This window comes from Nelumbo lutea, chromosome 3, assembly GCF_056320005.1.
Source record: "Nelumbo lutea isolate HS-2025 chromosome 3, American lotus-T2T, whole genome shotgun sequence".
Taxonomy (NCBI): Eukaryota; Viridiplantae; Streptophyta; class Magnoliopsida; order Proteales; family Nelumbonaceae; genus Nelumbo; species Nelumbo lutea.
In genome coordinates, this window is record NC_142686.1 from 25,951,035 (window position 1) to 25,968,704 (window position 17,670).

The 17,670-nt window shown below is 38.2% G+C and overlaps 2 protein-coding genes and 1 pseudogene across 3 annotated transcripts; 1 reads left to right on the forward strand and 2 right to left on the reverse strand.

Annotated features, from left to right (window-relative positions):
* Nucleotides 1-655: 655 nt before the first annotated feature.
* On the reverse strand, nucleotides 656-6,160 carry LOC148863763 (putative histone chaperone ASF1A). Of its 2 annotated transcripts, none has more exons than XM_088980473.1 (3): nucleotides 5,585-6,160; nucleotides 1,450-1,565; nucleotides 656-1,356 (listed from the first exon to the last, which is right to left on the reverse strand). In XM_088980473.1, the coding sequence occupies exons 1-3, from the start codon at nucleotides 5,700-5,702 to the stop codon at nucleotides 1,015-1,017; spliced, it is 576 nt and encodes a 191-aa protein (XP_088836599.1). In that variant the 5' UTR covers nucleotides 5,703-6,160; the 3' UTR covers nucleotides 656-1,014. The 2 variants fall into 2 exon arrangements, with proteins under 2 accessions (XP_088836599.1, XP_088836600.1); XM_088980474.1 differs by having other exon boundaries at nucleotides 5,594-5,931.
* A 1,434-nt stretch (nucleotides 6,161-7,594) lies between these two features.
* On the forward strand, nucleotides 7,595-8,428 carry LOC148863764 (putative membrane-associated kinase regulator 1; annotated as a pseudogene).
* A 5,285-nt stretch (nucleotides 8,429-13,713) lies between these two features.
* On the reverse strand, nucleotides 13,714-17,648 carry LOC148863765 (ATP synthase subunit beta, mitochondrial). The gene is made up of 9 exons (XM_088978115.1): nucleotides 16,909-17,648; nucleotides 15,900-15,975; nucleotides 15,707-15,795; nucleotides 15,464-15,581; nucleotides 15,286-15,389; nucleotides 15,021-15,179; nucleotides 14,689-14,913; nucleotides 14,249-14,560; nucleotides 13,714-13,951 (listed from the first exon to the last, which is right to left on the reverse strand). The coding sequence occupies exons 1-9, from the start codon at nucleotides 17,386-17,388 to the stop codon at nucleotides 13,838-13,840; spliced, it is 1,677 nt and encodes a 558-aa protein (XP_088834241.1). The 5' UTR covers nucleotides 17,389-17,648; the 3' UTR covers nucleotides 13,714-13,837.
* Between the last annotated feature and the right edge of the window lie 22 nt (nucleotides 17,649-17,670).

A 17,670-nucleotide genomic window follows, 5' to 3' on the forward strand; every position in this document is an offset into this window, starting at 1 on the left:
GCCCACGTCTAGCTGGCGCAGATATGGCAGCATTTTCTCTATAAATGCCTACATTTCCAAGCTCCAAACACCGCCTGAGAAATTATCAATTTGAAAATTTTACATTAAAATAAAAGGCAAAATAATATACATAGATATGTAACCTTACAAAATTCAGCTAATTAATGGCAAATCCGTCACTTCAATATTTAAGGTAGCCTTTAAAAGGGAGAAAGGACAGTCATACAGCCAATATGTAAAAACATAGGGTAATCATTCAATACTCGAGAAGATAATGGGGATTGGGGAATATATAAAATCGCTCGAAGATGGAAGACATACGAGAAAAGCCCTGAAATATTTTCAAAGAAATGAGGCCTGTGCATTTCATCTTTCTTTAAGCTTAGAAAGTGATACCCTGATTTTTTTTAAATTATGAACTCATCTCTCTTTATTTTCTATAAAACCAAACAGACTTGATTCCTGCATCCAATACCACCTCCACCTGTTCATGTTGCCAACTTTAGGCTATAGCACCTCCTATAAAGCGATTGCATCATAATATTTACAAATACAACTAAATGCTAAAATTCCTAGTTCTAAAATTGGAACTAGTACCTGTAGGCACTAGGAAGTAGAAAGATCCATTTTAGTAAAATCCTACTAGCTGAATAAATAATAAACAATTTCACCACTGAATTGCCTTCAAAAGAATAAAGCAAACACAAAGGTTTCACAAGATTATCATTGCCATGGACTGTTATAGCTAAATAAGAACCCCGGAACCAGACTCTGATGAAAAGAAATGGCTTCAACTAGGTACATCAGTGTTCAGGACCTGGTAGAACCGAAGAAAACAAGTACTTTACATCTCCATCCAAGTAACACAATATTGATTGACATTGTTGTCTACAGAACAATTCTGAGTATGCTTCTGAAACCCAGCAAGTTGGTAACTGCTACCTTCCAAGAAAAAAAATGAAGGCCAGAATTTAATTTGTTGTAATTTTGTTTGGGAGATTGATTCCAGCTTTGTCAGACGTGCTTTGGTGAAAGAGGTGGCTGTTCAACATTCTCATTTGTTTCTGTAGGATGATCAGGTGAAGGAGGTGCCTGCCCTCCATTCTCATTAGTCTCTGGGTGGAAATTGATGGGAAACTTGGTGACTCTGGGCTTGTCAGCCAAAATATTTCTTTGTACCCTATCTATCAAAACCTTTTGAGGAGGCTCCTCTCTTAGCTGCTCATCATCATAATCATTGTTCACATAGTAACCCACTCTGATGAACTCCTGCCCCAGATAAGAGCAGGTCAACAACAGCACTGTGACACCAATAATATCCTCCTCACGGATCTTTGATGGATCTGGAGGGTCTGCCTGGAAAAGAATACAGATTAGTCTCAATAAATATGCAAATGGAAAATACAAAGACAACTGATGCACTTCTTCCAAGGAGTTACTAGGGATTGCCTGGAAAACAAAACGATAGTTGCCAACATTGACTGGCCCAACAAGTACACTCTCTAAAAGTTGGTCGTAAGTCTCATCCTCTGCAGATCCTACATAGATAAGTTTCCATTCCAAATCTGCGTAGATAAAAAGACAATTTCCCAAATCAGACTGGCAGAGAATGTTACGCAGAAAATTGAAAAGATAAAACGCAATGCGAATCAGACAGGCACTTATGATTGAACAAAAGGATCCACAATACAAATTTCCCAAAACATAGAATTCTTTTTTCTACTTTTTCCAGTAGACCAAAACATACAATTCATTACAATTTACAATTTAGAGAGGCTGATAAAAAAATTACAACGTAGGAAAGAACTAGTCATTAGCATTTTGAATTTTGCCTAAACAAGCACATGTTCATAAATACTCTCCTTTTCAATCTCTGTAGTATTGCATGGATTACACGGGATTCAATATCCAAAGCCATTTCAGGAGTCTGGTTCGGCAAGAAGAAAAAATAAGGATTCACTGACACATCTATAAAATAATCCATTTTCAAATTCTAACATTACATACCTATAAAAATGGTCAAAACTTTATTTTTGTGTTAATTATGGTTTCTAGAAAAAATAGAATTCATTTTGTATGTTAACAATTCATTTATCTATATTTTATAATGCTGATACTTGCCTTGGTTTTGGTGCAGGTCATAAAAAGTTAAATCAGAGAATCATATCATATAAGGTTAATACGCTGAAGTGTCTATCAAGAATCCATGGAGCGTCAAAGTCCAACACAGATGGTCTATTATGAATCCCATGCCTCAAGTTGCCAGCTTTGCAGCATCAAATTATGCATTAAAAACTTTTCTAAATATAAATGAACTAAAAACAAAATATATTCAACTAAACTACATTAAACACATCAATTGACAGATAGAATGGAGGATCATGAGCTGAACCCGACCAACTTACAATTAGGTTAAGCAGTATTTGTTTATACTTTATAAAACAGCAAATCTGTTCATAATATTATTATCTATCTATACACACACACCCACATTCATGCACATGTAATTTCAACATATACTTGTCACTAAATTTGAAGGTGCCAACTAGCTTATCTGATAAAGTTGGTGCTTGTAGTTCTCACTGACTCAGGGTATCAAATCCCACCCTTGCATGACTACATGAGAAGTATTAACCACTATAGTCCCCAATACAAATCATACATGTGTGTGTGAAAGCCTATTGCATATATACAGCATTTGGGTATAGGTGCACCGCAATACAAATCTGCGCTAACAACTCCTATAGCTTGACTATCTGCAAGAGAACTTACCAACCCCTGCACCCATTAAAGTAAAGAGTTCACTCTAGATGCCAGGGATTTATCATCTACAACATTCTGTCTAAATAACCATGGATCCTCACTTCTATCCTGAACCATCTATTAACTACTTGTGAGCCCACACTATCTCAACCTGTTGGTAAGTCATGCAAATCATAATCCATATGCCTTGCAAAAGGGCTTTGGATTCTTTCTACTCTAAGAGGATCTCACCTCCAGATACTGTAGCACACAAGGAAAAAAGAATTATCTCTTGATACGAGCCTCTAAACACTCCACCTACCCCAGAGGGTCCTGCGTTCTCTAAGGAACAGCCAAAGTTGAACTGCTAGACAAGCTGGCAATTTGCCTTAGTGTGATGAGCCCAACCTCTAACAATGGCATAACCAAAAACTCAGTACATTCATCTTTGCTTTCAACCAATGAACAACTCTAATAGTGATGGGATCTACTAACATCTTCAGTCGTTTTGCCACATTATAAAGGATCCTTTTGTTTATTTCCTCCCATATGAACAATTGAATTGCTGCTTGTCAACACCTCTGTATAATTTCCCCCTTTTTCTTGTGAAAAAAGGTTAAATAAGTAACAATGGAATTTCCATGGGAGGTCTTGTGAAAGTAGTTAGATAGAATGTAAGGCTTTTCAGTTGATTTTTACTAACGATATACAATATACAGTTGTGTAGCCATGAAAAGGCAGTTCTAAATTATTTCATTTATATGGCATACAATATTTTTATTCAATTCAAGTTCTATTCAAATCCACACTTTAATGTGGTATATCTATTCTGAATCCAACTTTTCTGACAGCCCTAGCTAGAATTGGAATTGATCTACCAAAAAGTAAAACATAAATCTTTCTTTTGTCAATAATTAAACAGAAAAGTAAATGCATATAAAATCTCAAGGGGCCATTTTTAGGTGCAATGGTAAAATCTGTCTCAAGCATGAGATTCCAGGTTCTAGTCCAAAAATGGTCAGTTTGTGCAGGAAGATCTGTAAGACTAGGTTTGCATCCAATCTAACCCTCCCAAGACATTGGAGGGCTGAGGGCCATGAGGCCCATGACCAACATTAGGTGATGGCCATTTGTATATAGAAGATCATGCAAATATGTTAGGGCTGTAAATTTTACATTGCAGAAGCGATTTTTCTCACAATAAAAGGGCCATGAATTTCACACTGCAGGAGCCATTTCTGCCCCTTGCCCCCTTCTATGGCAGAAACTTTGTTCTCCACCCTTCTTACAATGGAAACAAATGCCAACTCAAGCAATTGTTAATTAAGCCAAAAAATTCCTTTACCAAACAAGAGTTGTTTTGTTTAAAATCCAAAAAGAGTTCTTGAACCAATAGAAAGAGGCAAGTTGTCTTAAAGCAAATGATTATCAGTTAATCACAAACCACAGAACTATCTTAGGATCAAGGTTCAAAGTATCGACACGTATCGGCCAATATGTATCGTTCCGGGACCCCTCCGATACGCCCCTATAGTGGGTGTATCGGGGTCTGACCGGTTCAGGGGGGTGGAGCCTTAACCAACCCCCCTGAACCGGTTTCAGAAAAACAAAAGTAAAAAAAACAGTACTGATTCGCCCGATACACCGGTAGGGGCGTATCGATATTTTGAACCTTGCTTAGGATCACTTTATAGGATTGCCTATTAAAATGCAAGTAACCGGAAGCTTTTTATATGCATTCAGATTGAATAAAAGCATATTAGCAACAGAGAACAGAGATGAAAAATGTCATGAACCCAAGCCCAATTTTTTTTTCTAGTTCTTTAACTTCAAAATAAGAGTTCAAAGAAAGAAATCCCCCTCCAAAAATCACACAAGTGAAAAAGAAGAATAAAGAACCGTAAGTAACTTAACTTATAAATTCAACTTCTAACTCCAAGTTTCAGCATTTTTAAAATCAATGAAATCATAAGTGATATTGCAGCATCACATATCATGCTCATTAAATTGTGAAAGCAAAAGCTGCCAACAGATGACTGAATCGTGTCCAATTATTCATACTTGGTGTCTTCAAGTTTCTGCCTTTCAAACCAAATAAAGTATGCAGCGTGGTGATTGATGAGATTAAAGTATGCTCTACATATCAAAAGGATGGCAAACCCTTTTTTTGTAAATAAGGATGGCGAACCCTTAAAAGAGCATCCCAGTGCACGAGGCTCCCGCCTGTACATCCCTGGATGATCGCATACATATATCCAATTTTTGTTCGGAAATCTCCCGTTGATCAATATGATTAAAATGGAATTAAGTAACTCAAAAATTTAGCTAAAGCGGGATTACATCATGCCCTGCTGCATACTTGATATTTCGTTTCCCAGTTCCTCCTAGTTTCAACTAGCATTGGTCATTAATTCATTAAAAAAATAAAAAAACTAACACTGGTCACTGCTTAAAAAAGCTACTTTTTTCAAAAGAGAAAAAAGATTCACGTTAAAAGAACGCCCAAGTCCAACCTTTCATCGGTTTATCTATTGAACCAACTCATGGCTTTAAACATATCCAACTGTAAACAAATAAAATTTCCAACTCCAAAACCCTGGTGGCGATATCAGATCTCCTATCTAGACGTTTCTATCATTTCCATGTCCAGCTCAAGAATCTAACTAGTGTCCTCTATAAGATAGGCATGTGTCACTAAACCCAAGCAGACAATTCTAAACATTTCAAGAACCCTAGATAAAGCCCGCCAAGGCGCCAATACATAAAAAAGAACCCACATCAAATGGCCGAAAAAAAAAATCGGTTTAAGCTCAAAACAACAAGAAATGAGTAGAAAATATACAAAAAATACCATCCTTGAGAGGAATCAAGCACTCGTAAGAGATCTCGAACTGAAAGGGGTTGAGAAAGGCCGCTGGATTGTCCAAAACCGCAACGTTGGTGATATTCACAGCACTCATTGTCCTGAATTGAAAGTGAACTCTGAAATTCGTTCCGTCAATAGATCAGTCCAAACCCTAGATCCTAGAACATTCATTTAACCGATGAACCCTAGCGGATTTCTTGCAACGAATAAAAAAAAAGAGGGAAAATAGATGAAAAAAAAAAAAAAAAAAGCAGAACTGGTGGGAAGAAGATGGAGGATAAATACGAGTTGCAACCATAAATGTATATACTTCTCGCGCGTCACGCCGTTGGAGTTTCTCTACAAGGTTTTATATTGACCACGGGTTTACCGGTAGTAGCCGGTTTGCACGAGGGAGGGAATGGCCTTCCCGTTTGGCGGGAGATTTTGAACATTTGTTTGCTGTAGGGATTGGAGCAGTGTTAACACCTTGTTTAGGCCGACCTTCAGCTCGGTGCAGCTGAGTTAGCAGACTTGTAAGATAACGGCGACTTATCGTAAGAATCGTCCGAGCTAAGAGGACCTAAGGCGATCTGCGAAAAAGAACTCGCTAACCACCCCAGCAGTTCGCTATTGAATGACTCATCGTGTCGTTCGCCTCAACCTCACTTAGATGAACCATAACACCTATGAGGATCTCTCAATTAACACATTAACACGTTAGGAAAATAGGAAACGGCTCAAGACGGTCACACTTGAACCCCCCCGAGTCCAAGGACCTATACAAGGTGCCCAAATTCACTTAGAAAGGAACGCACATTAAACTTCTAGAGCTCTCCCACTCCTTTAAAGAATTTCTCAAACATCTATTAACTTAACCATTAGAGTGTCTTCTTGAGTAAAAGACACCTGGGCACTTTCATCTCCCATTCCTTGCAGCATTCATCAGGTTGGGCACTCTCATCTCCCATTCCTTGCAGCACACATCAGCTTGGACACTTAGACATCGCCTTTGATTCCAATCCAATGGTTTATAGGAGAATGGTTGCATAGTGGATCCCTTTAAAATTGATTTGTTCATAGTTTTTTCTTTTTTTCTTTTTTGCCTATGTTGAAAAAATAAATAATATTATTTTATATTTTTCATCCTTAAGATTGTTTTGCTAAAAAAGTACAAATTCAAATTTCGAAGGTTTCATGGTGAATAAAATAAAATACCTAAGGCTACGTATAATGATGATTGGCTCATGAGAGTGCTAACGGCATACATAGCATCCACGAACTATCGGGTGGCAAGGCGGAACAGTAAGGTTTGTTGGAGCGTTACCAGGCGGCAAGGTCTATTTATTGCCTCGAAGTCTGAGTTAAAATCCATCTCTTATCTGTCACAATGGAGGCATCAATCTTCCTTTCAAAGTCCCCGAAAACAAAATTTACCGTTAGAGTGATGGGAAGGAGATTAGAATACATTACGAGCAGGAGAGTGATGGGAGGAGTTTTACATAAAAAATGACGGAATAAGTTAAATTATCAAAATATCCCACTAAATTTTTTTATTTTCATTTTTTATCCTTTTTTCTCTAAAAACTTATTTTAACCTATTACTGATTCGATTCAAGCGATGAACATTAGATACAGATTTTATATATATTGTTAATTTTTATTCTGATCATTTATCTCTATCCTATTTTGAGGAGTGTCTTTGATCTCATTTGGTACGCCTCTTTTAGTTGCAGTCCTAAAATGGTTAATTTCAAAAATAGAAGAGATGAATAGAACTTAAAAAAATTGAATTTCTTTTATATTATTTTTCTCTCTTTCTTTTATTCATCGTCATTATATCTGTGGGATCTCGCCCACACTCTATTCTAATCATTTATTTTTTGTGTTGGTATCAGAGTGGAGTAATGGAAATTTTCCACAAAGCCAAGGCTGTTCGTCTCGAAAGCGACCACGAGAAGTACCTCTTCGTCGGACTTCGAGTTCACCATCTCTCTATCCCCTATAATGGCCTCCTCCAATCTCTGTCCAGCCGACGAGCTCTTCTACAAGGGCCAGCTTCTCCCTCTCCATGGTTCGAACTCTCCTGCTAGCCTCGTCCAGCTCTTCTTGCTCCAACTCCACTACCACCGCTTATCGAGACTCGACCTACGGCTCCAATGGCTCCAGCTCCTCTTTTTCCGGTGATCTCGTCTTGTTCACTGAGTGTGACTCGTCGCGGCCGAGCTCAGTGACCGAGGAAGACGAGTTTAAGCGTCTCAACCACAATCATCACCATCAGAGCCCATAGATCAAGAAATCCAGGTACTTCTCTTCTGTGTTTCGCAAAGACAACAACAAGCATAGAGACCAAGAGAATGTATAGGGTCCTTCTTCTGTGAAGCGGATGAGCGCGTCGGCCAAGGACGTGATAAGGAAGTATTTGAAAAAGGTGAAACCTTTATACGAGAAGTTATCACAAAAGCAGCAGCAACAGAAGACGGCGACGATGGTAACAGTGGCTTCGTTGGCGATGAGGACAGAGAAGTCCGGAAAAAACAAAGAAACCTCTGCTTCAAATACGAGGAAAGAGAACAACAGTATATTCTCTCATTCATTCTCTGGAAACCTGAAATACCCACGAAGGAAAAATGTGTTTCCAGTTGCCCATCTTCGACGCGGTCGTCGCCCAGTCATTCCGGTGTGCTTTGTCGAAGCGGTGTTTTTGGTGGTAACATCGTTGGAAGCATGCAGTATGCAGATTCATCGTCAATGGAGGAGTTGCAGAGTGCGATTCAAGGAGCCATTATTCACTGCAAGAACTTCTTGCTTCAGAAATCAGAACAAAACGCTGGTAAGTAATAATTAGATCTGAAAGTTGGTGTTAATTTTGCTCAAAAAGAATGTATCTAAATCTCTGTTTAATTTTCGTTCCTTTCTAATCTCAATAACTTAAAACCAGATGTCTCTTAGAAAAGAATGTATCTAAATCTCTTCTCTTATTAGATGGATGATGATTACTACGGGAAACCCATCTCGATTTTCTCTTGGTTTGGCTTGACAATTTACGTTTATGGATCTGGGCTCTTGGGCTCTGAATTTATTTGGCTTAATGGGTGTTCGACTTTTCTGACAGTTTACGTTTACGGATGTACTTCCATGTTATGGATGAGAATGAAAATGTTGACGACGCCATTGAAGGTTCTTGTTCATTTTCAAGAGGACTGGAGTGCATGAAATGAAGTAAAAATTGGAGGAAGAAACAGGGATTGAGGATCATGAAGTCGGGGAAGATGAACAGTATTTTCTCCCTTGTCTTGTCTGAATAGTTATTACAAGTGTAATATATTATAACGGCCTTTTTGAATGAAAGGGGCTCTTTTGTCTCATAGTCATAGTACAGGGGTCTTTGTCACATATCCCATAATACAGAAGGGGTCTTTGTAATTTACCCTAAAAAATGTATTTTATATATCGATTATGGATGTAAAAAATCTTTCAAAATAGTATTTTGCACGGGTCTTCAATATTTTTTTACACCCCGTCCAAACAGGCGCAAAATAAGACCAGAGTATAATATTACAGTGGTCCAGCATTTACACGGCAAACAAACGTGGCCTAAAAGATTTTGATTTTTCATTCTTTCCTGATAAAAAATACAAGATTTTGTACTCTAAGTATTTTTATTTGTACTCCTTGAAAATAGATTGCAAGGTGCCCTCCATGTATTTTGCAAATTGAGAATTCAATTAACAGGCTTAAAATGCAGACTATAGTAACTAAATCCATGAATTATAAGACAGAAAAATAAACTAAGGTTCAAACTAAATATCGGCATGAAAAGAGTATTAAAAAAATGCATTTTAAGGTATGTTGTATTAGATACACTTTGGAAAAATCAAAGATATGGTTGAATAATAAACATATACATATATATTATGTAAAAAAAAAAGGAGTATAACGAACCCGTTAAGATGAATGAGTTTGAAAAATAGAAAAATATGGGCGAAAAAATAGTCAAGAAGATGGTTTTGTTATGTGTAAACCAGTAATAAATTATTCAAACACTCATAATTTGATAATAAATATGACACTAATAAAATGGAATGACAAAACATGATTCATGGAGACAATCTATGGCTAAGATAAGACTTAGAATGAATAATGATGACTCTAGGAAAACTCATATGCCAATTTGTACAGATGTTGCTAAGGCTAGTTTAGAAAGAGGGCAAATACAAATATATAGAGTGAAAAGCTTTGTACTTTGTATTTCTAAACATGTTCTTGCAATGTACAAATTTAAATAGAGCTTTGCTTTATCTTTTTTTATGTGCCAATAGAGATTCTTTCTGGACTATAAAGCCTAATAACAGTTCGCCTTCAATCATTATAAAGTGCCACATGTATATCTCGACGTGCATTGGGAACAATTTCCTATACCGGTTATGAGAGATGTTTCCAATACATGGTTGGGATGTACAGTGGGCGCGCTTTGTGGGTACCATGTGAATTCCTGTTGGATAGTGGGCTCTGGGTGGTATATAGATATTAGTTCAGTCGTTCACTGATGGTTGGATCCCAGGCCACACTAGTCTAAGAGATTGGACCGGTGTTGGGGGAAGTCGGCATATCAAACAGTGGCAGAGCTTATAGAACAACTCTTCTTCAGTCTTCAATTCCAGGGCCTCCTCTCTCTACCCTGGATCTGGAAGCTGGTTCAGTCCTCTCCATTACTGCTGCAAAGTGAACGTGATGGAGTGACGAGCCCTTTGGCTTAAATGGTAGATTGCATCATTAGAGATCATCATATGGAATTTGTGTATACCACTATACCAGAGCCATTAGGGGTCTTCATCAATCAGCAATGGTTATTGAAGCATGTGTCACCTCTGAAGCTTTAAAGTTCATGGCCGAGGTTTACCTTGATTGATAGTGATAGAAGGGAATACACTAGGGGCCTTGGTTTTTTGAATTTTGAGAGGGGTTCTCATTAACCAAAATACCCATATTCATTTTTTTAGATTTATGTGGGGTCTGAAAATTTTATTTTCCCGGGTGGATAACTTTCTCACTTAGTGGGAAGTTTGTCAACACTTGGATGAGACAAAATTACCCCTTTTAGCAATATATTTTTTATGACTAAAATGGTCTTGTTTTATTTACTAGGAAATAAAAGAACATGGATACCTGGGTAAGTAATACCCCAAAAAGCGAAGGGAGCCTAGAAATAATCAATGTTGGTGGCTAGAGAATGCTTCTCCTCCATGGTGAACTAAGCATTTACTCATTGATTGGAGAAAGGAGAATGTACATTTCAAGGATCCCTAACTGCTCATTGTCTTTTGCACATAGGACAACCAAAGCACCTCATTCTATTGCTAAGGTGGCATTTGATAACTATTTCCAGAGGTTTGGCCCATGAAATATCTGCTTTTTATACGCCAGGCTCATTTGGTATTACATCTGAAATATGATTTGTAATGCTTTTTCACATGTGAAATTGTAAGATTCATGTTTGTCACTTAATGCGCTCAGACGCATTTCAGACATGGCCTAAAGTTGAAAATACCCCTGTTTTAACCCGATAAAAGTCTCTCTCTCTCTCTCTCTCTCTCGCTCGCTCTCTTCCAACCACCGCCGCTACAACTCTCAACAGTAGCGGCAGTTCTTTCCAATTTTATTATTATTTTTATAAATTATTTGTTTATGAAATAATGCAAATTAAACTCAAAATTACCAAATAATCTGTTTTAGGAATAAAATAGTAAAACCAATGAATTTTAGATGCTCAAAGTTTGATCCAACCATTGTACAAAAATTAGTTTAGCTCTTCCCTTTTGCTCCCTCCCTAACCATTGTACAAAAATTCTCGGGCCCAAACCAATTGCTCATATTTTTATTATACCGGTATTTTAATTTATCGTAAATTATTAAAGAAAAATCAGAACTATATTATTTTTTTAATTGGTGGATCCCACTGTCATGTGTGAAGATGTGAATTGAGATGATTCTCAGATGTGGCACTTTGAGAAATGAAGTGTTGATGCTATTCTAAGTTTCTAACTACATTTAGTAAGAGATAATCAAATATGTTTTTGATTTAAAAGGGATATTATGAGAAATTTTTAAGTTTAAATTGTTTTGTTTTATTTATAGTCCAACGAAAATAAAATTTTCTTGAATTCTGAAAATTATTATACCTAATTTATAGAACATTTCCTTTTATTTTTCAATTTCAATGCTTTTTTGATAAGATATATGCCTCACCAATTTGGGGAATTGGTGACCAATTATGGTTACAACTGGTATCATTACAAATTATGTGTTATCCACCAATTTGATTGGTCAATTACCTTCCTATTTCTTACCTTTTTCCCGCCTGGTAGATTTATGCAATCTCTCTCTCTCACACACACACAATAGTGGGGATCTGTGTGTTGTACTTGTTAAAAGAATTTGAAGCAAAATGAGTTAGGGTTTTACTTGGGTGGGCCCAGCCCAGTTCAACCAAAGCCTTTGCACAGGTTGGACTTGATTTTTAGAACTCCAAGCTAGGCTTAAGCCAAAAAACTCAGACTTAACCTAAACCCAAATTAGACTTGGACTGAGGCCTCAAATAGCCGAAGCCCGACCCGACCCAACCTAATCTTTGTCTGCCCTAACATTTTATAATATATAGATATATATATTATAAAATATTGGGTGGGCTAGGTCGGGTCTCGGATTACACAGATATCAACCCACACTCAATCCGCATTTGAGTTACGCCTTAGTTTTTTTATTCAAACTTAACTATAAGTTATAAAACTCAAACCCAACTTATGCAAAAGTATTAATTGAGCCGAGTAGACTCAGGTTGAGCCAACCCTAATTGCATCCCTAACACCTTTTTTGCTTTTGCCTCAAATTCTTTTAATAAAACCCGCGGTGTCATGGGTGTACGAGGTTTTGTGGAGGTCGAGGCCGAAGGCAACTGGCAAGTGGCAACCCCCTTGTTAGGCTGTTGGGATAATTTTGAGGTGTTTTTATAGCTCAGTGCCAACTGCCAAGTGCGGAGGGACTATTTCTATTTCAGACACAGCCAGAGCTGAAACCGGAGATGATTTGTGTCACTGTCATCACAATTCACACACTAGGTAACAGGGAGAAATTTGGGATTTTGTTTGTTTGTTGATTCCTGATACGTAAGAGGTGGGCGGTTTATCAAATTCACGAGGATTGGGTAGCATAACAGGGGGCATGGCTATACTTAGTAAGCTGTATATTGCAGCAGATGTACTCATGTACCATAACATTTGCCTCGTTTCTCTCTGGACTATAAATGCATCAAAGGATTAAATATCACGCCTATTGTACTGTATGGTGCACCCAAATAAGCATTGATACAATGATACAAAAGTTTTTTTTTCTTTTTTTTAGTTTAAAATTCTAAATTAGCGTGTTGGACCCTCTGATACCTGCGTGTATAATTAAAAAACAAAAAACATAGGGGTCTCAGTCACTTGACCCGGCAAGTACCTACCCCAACAAGGCAGGTTGTTGATTGATTGGACGAATGACGATAACGGGTTTTGGCCAAAATCGGTCCTCCCCTAAACATATATTGAATTTACCAAAATGACAATAATTGAAATTTATTTTAATCTTTGAAAATTTTGATATCAGTTCATGAAATTTTTATTAAACTTAATAACTTTAGCAATTTTTACTAACTTGAGTGATTTTTAATTATTTCACTAAATTTTTATTAATTCAACTTAATTTTAATTACTTTACTAAGATGGCAGGTTCAAAACCCAACTTGTCCCACGCTCAGATGTGTGGACTGGAGAATAAGGTCGGAGGGTTTCAATTTTAAAAATCCAACCCTCCCTGAACGGAGATCGGCTTCAATCAGAGCAAGGTTACAACCTTTCATCGGGAATATATCCGTACTTCTTTGATGGGAAGATATTCCCAATGCAAGGCAGTGATGGCTGTTTGAATGGACTTTGCTCTGACCGAATCCGGTCTCCCTTGAACGGCTGAACCTTAAACAATGAAAAAAAGAACCAGCCTGGCAGGAGGGCAGGAGGCCCTTTGCTCGTTTCTCCGCCTACCACAATCCTCAAGAGTAAATTCAAAGAACTAAAACAACTAGACAATTGATCTCAAAAATGTAACTCCTGGTGCAGGCATTGTCAACACCAACTAAATTATTGACAATTGTAATGTCTACCGTCCACGCAAGCGGGAAAAAAAACAAGGACAAGGAGAAATTAAGTGTTATCAAGCAGCAGACTCCTTGGCAATCTTCTCAGCCTTGGCATTTACCTCCTCAATTCCTCCAACCATGTAAAATGATTGCTCAGGAAGATCATCATATTTACCATCCAAGACTCCCTGCAATATTGCAGCAGCCAAGATGCATCAGATATCACAAATTACAGAAAAATTAAAAAAAATTGTAGTTATTTTGACAGCACATTCAAACAATCCAAGCAAGCAAAAATCTGGGTAACACAAGGAACCCCCACTTCATAGCAAGCAAAATGGACCAAACATTTCTCTAGGAGCATGCATTTGAATAATAGAAAAGGGGGAAACGAAGAAAGCCCAAGAGGAGACGACTGAAACACCAATAAACCACCAGAACAAGAAATAACTATTTGCTAGTCAGTGTAAGCAAACTATTATTACCTGGAAGCTGGTAATGCTTTCTTTCAATTCCACATACTTTCCAGGAGCACCCGTGAAAACTTCAGCCACATGGAATGGCTGGCTCAAGAACCTCTGAATTTTACGGGCCCGGGCAACTGTCAACTTATCATCTTCACTAAGCTCATCCATTCCCAAAATGGCAATGATATCCTGAAGATTCTTGTAGTTCTGAAGAACCTTCTGAACACCACGAGCAGTATTATAGTGTTCTTCTCCTAAAATATGAGGAGAGAGCATACGAGATGTAGAATCAAGGGGATCCACAGCAGGATAGATACCGAGCTCAGAGATCTGGCCACGATTAGATTTCAACAGCATTATCAAATGACTACTTCCCATATTATTAGCAATTATTTAATTATTACATAAGAACAGATTCATCAAAAAAATATTTCATATGAATAGCATGGCCAATTTACCTGTCGGGACAACACAGTGGTGGCATCCAGATGGGCAAAGGTGGTTGCAGGAGCAGGATCCGTCAAGTCATCAGCTGGCACATAAATAGCTTGTACAGATGTAATTGAACCTTTCTTAGTTGTAGTAATTCGTTCTTGCAGACCTCCAAGATCAGTTGCCAGGGTTGGTTGGTAACCGACAGCAGATGGGATACGGCCAAGCAAAGCAGACACCTCGGAGTTTGCCTGGAGTGACAGGATATGAAATTTAAAAGATAAACAAAAACTGACCCATATAAAGCAAAAGAAATTCAAAGTGATTATTCAAGCAGATTCTTCAGAAAGAACCTTACTTGTGTGAAACGGAATATGTTATCGATGAAAAGAAGCACATCTTGCCCTTCAGCATCTCGAAAGTGCTCAGCCACAGTAAGGCCAGTAAGGCCAACACGGGCACGGGCACCAGGGGGCTCATTCATTTGACCATACACAAGTGCACACTTGCTTTCACTCTGAAATATAAAGAACAACATTGTTTTAAGTAAATGCAAGTCCAAGAGAATAGAAAACAAAAATACAAGAATGGAAGTAACATAACAAATCAACCACAAGATGTACCTGCTTATCCCCTAGCTTAATGACACCACTCTCAATCATTTCCCTGTAGAGATCATTACCCTCCCTAGTACGTTCTCCAACACCAGCAAAGACGGAGAAACCACCTAAAGAAGAAAATCAAATATAATAAGCAGAATGTTGATAAAAAAGCATCTTGCACAAAGTATTATAAACTAACCATGAGCTTTGGCAACATTGTTAATCAGCTCCATAATAAGCACTGTTTTTCCTACACCAGCGCCACCAAACAGCCCAATCTTCCCACCTCTCTGGTATGGTGCAAGGAGATCCACAACCTGTTGAAAGATGCAAAATACATCACATCAGGATCATACATATAAAGGTAACTAGAAACAATGCCTGGAAATTTGAAAAGAAGAAAGAAAAAAACAGAGAAAACATATAAATCATGCCACATTACCTTGATTCCAGTGACAAGGATTTGTTGCTCAGTGGCCTGCTCAACGAAGGCTGGGGCTTCCCGGTGGATAGGTAAGTAGTGGTCGGTTCCTGTTGGAAGAGAAGACAAAAACTGTGAAAATTTTATAATAAAAATAATAATAGTAAGTTCAAGATAATTAAACCATAAATCAATGAAGTGAATACATTCTTACTTATTTCACCCCTCTCATCTATGGGCTCTCCAATAACATTCATAATTCGACCAAGAGTGGCCCTACCAACAGGCACCTAACCAGTCATCCAAAAACCAAAATAAGAACGTTGACAAAAACACTGCCAGCAAAGGAGTTATTTATGCAAATATAAACAGAACATGGAGGTGGAAAACCTTGTAGGTAATCGCATAGATGTAAAACCATGGAGGCAGATAAAACATTAGATATTATGTTTCAATCTCTAATTACCTAAAGAATATCTTCCACCAAAACTGATAGTTTCCCATAAGTGCAAAAGCGAGATAAATATAACACACCTTTGCAGAATTATAACCAAGTAAAGTTACTGGAGGAAACAATTAACCACACAGTTCAATTTTTTGGCAGATGTTTTAGCTAAAAGTGGGTTGGGAAGGAATATGCTGTATAGTGCAAATACTTTTCCAATTTCTTGAGTGGGCTCTGGGTGTTTTTTGTTAGGAAGCCATATTTTCTACATCCTCCCCTTTTCATTTTGAATGAAAGTTATCCTTTTCAAAAAATAAAAATAAAAAATAAATAACTTTCAGGATTTTTCCGATGTGAAGAAAAGATGAAATGAATCACACTACGTTCAGTGCTCACCCACATATAGGGGAAAACATAGTTACAAATCTTAAACCAAAACCCAGACCATTCTGTGTAGTCAGACAAAGCACAGACATGATGCAATAACCAAGAAAACGAATCTTATAAAAAATGAGCACAATCAGTGAAGGAATTCTATGAATTGTCATAAATTCAATGCTACGCATTATCTATTAAAAATAGCGTTTGCATTGTGTCATTTAAAAGTTAAAACCGGTGGAATCAAGATTGAAGGTGCACCAAAAAACCCTAAACTCAAATCTACATAATAATTAATTAAAAGCCTTAGCAACGAAAATAATGACTAACAATATGCAATGTTTCTCATCTATTCACGGGAAAAAAAAACGATAACTTGAGAAGAAAGACAAATTCTTACAGTGATCGGGGAACCAGTGTTAAGGACCCTCTGTCCTCGTACAAGCCCTTCAGTACCGTCCATGGCAATGGTCCTGACCATATTCTCTCCCAAATGCTGAGCGACTTCAAGCACCAAACGGATCGAATTGTCCAAAACCTCGAGTGCGGTCAAAATTGGGGGCAATCCCTCGTCGAATCTAACGTCGACGACGGCACCGATCACCTGACAAACACGGCCGATCGCGCCAGCCCCAGTAAACTCATCGGTGATCTTGCCACTAGGGCCAGCTCCCTTGGTCGGCGGCGGCGATGGAGCCGACGGTGCCGGAGCAGCAGCGGAAGTCGCATAGTCTACAACGCGGTTGAGGAGGAAACCCTTGGGGGAAGGACGATATACGGGGGATGGGGATGGAGTTCTAGGGTTGACGATCGAGGATCTCGACCCGGAGCGGCGTAAGGATGATCGGAGAAGGGACGACAAGACCTTGCGAGAAGCCATGGCTAGAATTCGAAAACCAAGTCTCTAAGACAACTAGGGTTAGGGTTTTTATTCTATCAGTGGCTGCCGGTGCTGCGACAGAGACGAAACCTCATTGGGGTTTGTTTGGTGTAAGGAGCAGAAAAGAAGCCACTTCTGCCTCTCTTGTTAAAGAGCGAGAGATAACAAGAGATCAGTGGAATTGCGGACGTCAATGCCCTTTATAAGTTGGATTTTGCCGAAAGTTTGGCGTCCAGGTTACACTAGATCCGCACTCTCAGAGTCTCAGGCTCTCAGCTCACT